The sequence below is a fragment of the Triticum dicoccoides genome, chromosome 1B, assembly GCF_002162155.2.
Source record: "Triticum dicoccoides isolate Atlit2015 ecotype Zavitan chromosome 1B, WEW_v2.0, whole genome shotgun sequence".
Lineage (NCBI taxonomy): Eukaryota > Viridiplantae > Streptophyta > Magnoliopsida > Poales > Poaceae > Triticum > Triticum dicoccoides.
In genome coordinates, this window is record NC_041381.1 from 460,646,775 (window position 1) to 460,653,034 (window position 6,260).

Genomic DNA, 6,260 nt, shown 5'->3' on the forward strand with positions numbered 1-6,260 from the left:
TACATATGAACCCACTTTAGAAAACATATCTCTAAATGCTAAAAAGAAAATCTGGAAAAGGTTGCACGAATACGTCTTCATGTTTTATATGCGAGCATAAAGTTTCATGGAAAAATAACATTTTTTTGTGGCCTGTGCAAAAAAGACAAAAAATTGTGTCATAGGACACTATCTAGAAACACTTAAATTTATCTTTTTTGCGGAGAAAAAATGGAAAGCCATTTTTTCACAAAACTTTATGCCGCACGCACACACTTGCGAACATGTATGCGTGGAGTTTTCTTTTGAATTTTTTGACATTTTAAAACGTGTTTAAAATGCATTTTTCAAAAAGTGAATACATATGCCCATGGGTTCAGGACGTGCCGACTCGTGATGTTTGTTTCCTGTTTTCAAGCTTACCAACCGCAAGTTAGTTTCACCAAATCGAAGATTTTACCATTTCTCTCCACACTATCCAAGCATGGGCAGTACGTGTTAAAGCACGAGTGCCTGATTCACACTTACCGGATCCGCAACAGAGACAACAGATATAACGAAAAAACTATGCCTCATCATTTGCTGCATAACTGTATGTCGTAACCAAGGTTCTCCAGAAGAAGAGGAAAAAGCTAAACTAAACTAGTTTACAAAATTAGCAAAGTACATGAAAATCTGGAACAGTCATTTGGTTATCTTGTCCTACACCTGCCGATTCGTCATTCTGAGATAAGGAGTTGGCATTAAATCACAAGCACTGAAAAGCAGGCCGAAGATTTCCTGAAGGAAATCTCAGTCATGTCCTCTGTTTTTTTTTTCTGTAATGCGGTGACCTCAGCTGGAAAGAATCCGCGACAAAATGTCTTGTGCATGCTGGAGGAACATCTTGAAACCTTTTTTGTACACCCGAAAATCTTTCTCATGTTGTGTCAGCAAGATACAGGATGGTGAGATAGGACATAAATAAAATCTTCAGGCACAAGCACCAGTCAAACTATAGCCCAGAATTTCTTCCTACAAATCAACACCTGCTCCGGCCTGTTTTCCTCATTTTCCAACGTGTGAGTGGTGACATCCCATAGGAACTTTGGTGCGAGATCACTGATTCTTGAGAGAGTGGTATTCTCATCTCTGATAATGATAAAACCCTGCATTTCCAAAATTATTGTAATGCAGAATGGATTATTGTCTATGAATTTAATTTCCATCACTATATTATCATATTTGATCTATGGTATTCGAGAAAGAGAAACATAGAAGCTCATGCGACACAAAAATATTTCTAAGTGGCGAGAAAGGTTGCTTGCAATTTATACTGCATTAGGTACAAATCATTTCTTGCACATGGCCAATTGTTATACATTGATAAACAGGCTGATTAGACCACATACTATCGTATTTCCCTGGACAATCATTTTTTGCACATGACCATTTATGATATTTCAATCAGTAATTAAGTGGCCTTGCACAAAACCGTCATAAGGCATGTTCCACACCATTTGGGGAAATTTTAAATCAAATTGAAAATTAGTCCTTAACAAATCTAGTAAAGTGATTAAATAAAAACCTGACTGATGGCATGTTCAAACATCGAAGGAGCAGTTTTCACTAGAAAAATGATGTGCTCCCTCTGTTCACTATTATAAGACGTTTTGCATATTTCAATATGGACTACATACGGATTGAAACGAGTGAACAAACACACTAAAATGCGCCTATATATATCCGATTCAGAAAAAAGTTAGAACATCTTATAATAGTGAACGGAGGGAGTACTTCTTTAAGAAAATAGATCCAATGACAAGAGAAGACATTTCCATTCTATTTGTCTGTGAAGATACAACAAATAGATATACCTAAAATATTAGATATTTAAAGCAACAAGACTCTGCTTAGGCATCTATTGTGAGATGAACATGAATCACTCTTTCAATGAACACGAATCACTCTTTCAAAAATTAAAACCTTTGGTAGAAGGAAGAAGAAAAATACTGTTCTTACAAACATTGGCAACCTAGATATGATATGCAATGTGTAAATACATATTTGAATCAAGGCCACGTATTTCGAGTCTAACTTTGACCGTCGATTTGGCCATTAAAACATATGTTGTATACTTATGTGTACTAAGAAGTACACCATTGGAAAGTTTTTCAAATATGAATCCAATTATATACTTTTTGTGGCATATAACTCATATTTTGTTGGTCAAAACAACGGTCAAAGACAGAAACAAAATACAAGGTAGTTGAGTATATAAAAAGGAGGGAGTATATATCAATATTACCTGTGGACGAATGATGCGATCTATTTCTAGCATGATATCTTCCAATAAGCAACCTCCTACATGACCTTGATAATGTGAAAAGAGGTGGAAAGCATGTAGCAAATCATATGACCTAGGATATGTTGAGAATGGCTGACACCTGCAGCATAATGGTTTTTGTTTCGTCATAACAAGGGAAATAGAGGTTTATATGTTCAGAAGAAATACTAACCAGTCATGGTAGGAACCAATTAACCCCCGGTCATAGATAGCAGGCAGTGTGTTGATGGTTGTATAGGGTACTATATTCATAATCCAGACAGGGTCAGTGCTTAGTGCCATAGCAAATCCACCATAATTAGCATTCATGTCCATGATATTCCGTATGCTAGTCTTTTCAACACCAAGAAATGACCAGTACTTGCGAACCTGGTCCCGCCAGAACTGGTTATTATTCTCAAACTTCTCTGCAGTAACTCCTAGAAAACATATTCCAGAAAATAGTTTATACTTATACATATGTGCTACATGATCGAGCCAAAGATCAAACTAGATTTACCTAAAAAATTATTAGTACAATTTAAATCACAGATGGTACATCTGCAATTTACAGAAATATTTGTGTGCTTCAAGAAGTAACATGTCATATTTGTGAAATGCCACACCCAAACTGTTTTCCTATCACTCAAAATTATTGTCTTGCTCAATTAAAGCCTTATGTGAGCAGTAATATCAACATTTCAATAGTAAGGTCAAGGAATGTCAAATAGGACTCTGCCACAAGAATGACTTCCAGGGTTGGCAGGCCGTTAGGCAGAAAAGATAACTCTTCTTGAGGCCCCCACCGGTGCCTCCGGACTTCCTAACGTCGTTGTCAACCGCCACATCCCAACCTGGGAAATTCTTAACCCGATTCCCTTCTGGGGTCTAAGTGCTGGGGTTACCCTTCCCTTAGGATTGGCTTGCTAACACTAAGGAAAGGTTGATGTTCAGTGCTCCAAAATTGGTCAGCTCTTTAAAAAACCTTAATATTTGAAGGGACAAAAAAAAAGCTTTAAACAACAGGCCTACGCTCAGAAAAACTCCAGTAAGCCACTGACAGTCAGCTAGTTGCAAGTACCACAGCCAATAACACTACACAATAAGCATACTTGCTTTTTTTCGATTTTCAGACATATGTTAAACATAGAGGAATTAGTTTCACTTCAAAATTTTGAGCTCCAGAATGGAACATGGCCCAAACATGCAGAACCAAAACTAGCTCGTTCTTTCTCTTTTGTAGGCAATGGAAATGGACTGACCTATTATTTCCAAACTCCTCGAATAAAATAACAGGCGTTCAGGTCTGGAAGGCAGTTTCTGAATTTTTGATTGGTCCGTGTTCAACCGAATACAGTTCATTAATGGAGCTTGCCATGAAGAAGTGTCACTGGGGTCACAGATATTCAGGATCCCCGTATCAGCATTTTTCTGTCGGCAAGATTCATCTTCAGGTTTGATCCATATAGCAGTCTGAACATGCTTAGCAATAAGCTTCCAACACATTGCTGATGTGATATTAATTAGCTTCTCCCAAATAATAGGGAAATCTTTATCTTTTCTATAAGCTGGTGGAGCAGAATATACAAAATATCCATTAGGTCGCAAAAGACGATCGACCTCTTTGAGCAATATTCCATCTGCAAAAAAGGAAAGAGCTACTGGTTGAACGGTGCGTTTCTAAAGTAGAATTCATAAACAAAGGATCATCATCAGAAGGAACTTTTAGTAGAACAAAAATATCAATGATGAAAGAGGACACATTTTCATGCGAACCAACTTACTTTTAAGGGCTTGTTACAATAAACTGAAAACAGAATATAACTAACTAGACCCCACATAAAAACGCTGTCGCATCTCAAATTTTGAAATGCTCCATAGCTTAGCATAAACACTAACAGTATGTGAATCTTACCATTTTCATGCCAGTCAACACGACATCGGGAGCAATGAACCATTTCAAATGAATTTCCAGGATATGGCAATTGCTTTGTGGCCAACACAGAGATCATTGCACCGATCCCACGCTCTAAAGCAAACTGGATTTGATTCTCATGGCCATCTTTTGGCGCGAATGACATAGTATGAATATCTAGGGGAAGAAGATAAGCAGAGAAGCTGGCAACACCGCATCCAACATCCAAAACTTGAACAACTCCTGCGGAATGGAGATCACCAGTACTATTGGTTGTCATATTTCCTAGCCTGCATTGATCCATTACAGAAATTATCTCACTGAAAGATCTTTTGTACAGAGTGTTTATGCTTCAAGTAGGATGTTTGCTAAAGAGGAACAATAACAGATCAAAGTTGACAATGCTCAGAATTTTGCTACTAGGCATCACACCCAAATATTTATTTACAAGATATTACAAGGATCAAACCATTCTACAGCCTAAATATTAAACTACACACCAGGAAATTAGGCAAGCAATCCAAGGTTACCTCTCTATGTATTCTGATGCACCACGCTTGAAGTGAGTGCCGCCGCCAGGAAACCACCAAAGCTTACCATTCTCATGCACCCAATTCTGTCCTCCTTTTACCTCAGAAAGGTGTGAATGGTTCACATTACTACGCCATACATAGTCCCGACTTGTTGGCCATCTTATCGGTATCTTGTAGTCATTTGGTGGGGGCACCAAACAGAACAAGTTCTCCTCTCGTGGAGGGCATTTAGCTTCAAGATCCTCGTGTCTAGATCTATCCAGGTTCCTTAAGCTTCTTATATAGGCGGCATCATGACAGGGAATATACTCGTTGTATTCCAAAGGGCACACATCAAGTCCATAATCAGGAACTGAGATTGACGCCGTTCGATAAGTAACACCAACTTTGTTTGTGAACTCTGAAGCATCTGCAAGTGGAAATCAAACAGGTTTAACCTCTTTGGCATGGAAACGTTCGCATGGTACACTAGGGATTCTAGATAGATGCGCCACATGGTACATTTCTGGCGTAAGCTGCAACTCAGAGAAATAGAAAAACAAATCTAGAACCAGGACAAGCTGTCAAGACCAAACTGATAGTATAGCTTTGCGTATGAACTGAGACAAACTAAATCAAGGCCCAGCAGATTTACATCTTGTCGGAGACAAGCGCGGCAATTTCGGAGAGTGAATTTCTCAAGCATTACACCTCTAGTGACAACGTAGGAGCATCTGAGATAACCTGAATAGGAAGCTTAAAGCCGCGGCGCGTATTGGACAGAACTGAACAAATAATTGCGATCCAGCGGCGGATCGACAGGGGAGGCGTGCTCTGTGGCCCGGGAGCGGAGAGTAGATAGGTACCTTGGGGATTGGATGAACCGGGCGACCGGGAGACGGAAGGGGGCAATATGAGCGCGGGGGAGGCGGAGGACTGGAAGAGGGTGCCGGCGTAGAAGGAGGCGGCGACGAGGGCGACGCCCAGCAGGAGCAGCTGCACCGACCGCGGCTCCGCCGACGCCGGCGAACACCACCGCCCCATTATGCTGCTCTCACTCTCACTTCCCCTTCCTCAGCGTCAAGACGATCTCTGCTTGGAGGAGATGGGGAGTTGGGGACTGAGTTCATCCCCCCTTCCTCTATTTCTTTTTCCATTAAAAAGTACTTCCTCCCTTTTAAAATACTTTGAACCTTAGGTTTCACTAGCATAAATCTTTGACTATCACTTACTCTATTGGTGTATCTACTTTATGTGGCATAAAATTAATTTCATCACCGTACTCCCTCTATATAAATAAATTAATATAAGACGTTTTAGTTTTAGTTTATAGAGGGAATACCTTTTTTGTGTTTATAGTCTTATATTATCGAAAAGGGCTTTCGCCCCGCTTTATATTATAAAGCACATGCCCAAGCCAACATTTCACATAGGTTCACACATACGCAAACACACACCAAGTTCACACACACACACAAGATCCAAAAGGATTAATGCTGAGGGCACAGCTCAACAAGCCCTAGAACAGAAATGAACGACATCATCTAGT

The 6,260-nt window shown here is 39.6% G+C and overlaps 1 protein-coding gene across 1 annotated transcript; it reads right to left on the reverse strand.

The window, feature by feature from the left end:
- Nucleotides 1-531: 531 nt before the first annotated feature.
- On the reverse strand, nucleotides 532-5,836 carry LOC119341259 (probable methyltransferase PMT7). Its single transcript, XM_037613142.1, has 7 exons — nucleotides 5,578-5,836; nucleotides 4,730-5,141; nucleotides 4,200-4,489; nucleotides 3,547-3,924; nucleotides 2,478-2,724; nucleotides 2,267-2,405; nucleotides 532-1,127 (listed from the first exon to the last, which is right to left on the reverse strand). The coding sequence occupies exons 1-7, from the start codon at nucleotides 5,753-5,755 to the stop codon at nucleotides 969-971; spliced, it is 1,803 nt and encodes a 600-aa protein (XP_037469039.1). The 5' UTR covers nucleotides 5,756-5,836; the 3' UTR covers nucleotides 532-968.
- Nucleotides 5,837-6,260: the final 424 nt, after the last annotated feature.

Bases quoted from the DNA above. Each gene is read 5' to 3' on its own strand.
- LOC119341259 (XM_037613142.1), bottom strand. From the start codon at position 5,755: ATGGGGCGGTGGTGTTCGCCGGCGTCGGCGGAGCCGCGGTCGGTGCAG. The intron at 4,490-4,729 runs GTAACCTTGGAT...GGATCAATGCAG, and splicing joins GCATCAGAATACATAGAGAG to GCTAGGAAATATGACAACCA. The intron at 1,128-2,266 runs GTAATATTGATA...TTGGAAATGCAG, and splicing joins ATCGCATCATTCGTCCACAG to GGTTTTATCATTATCAGAGA.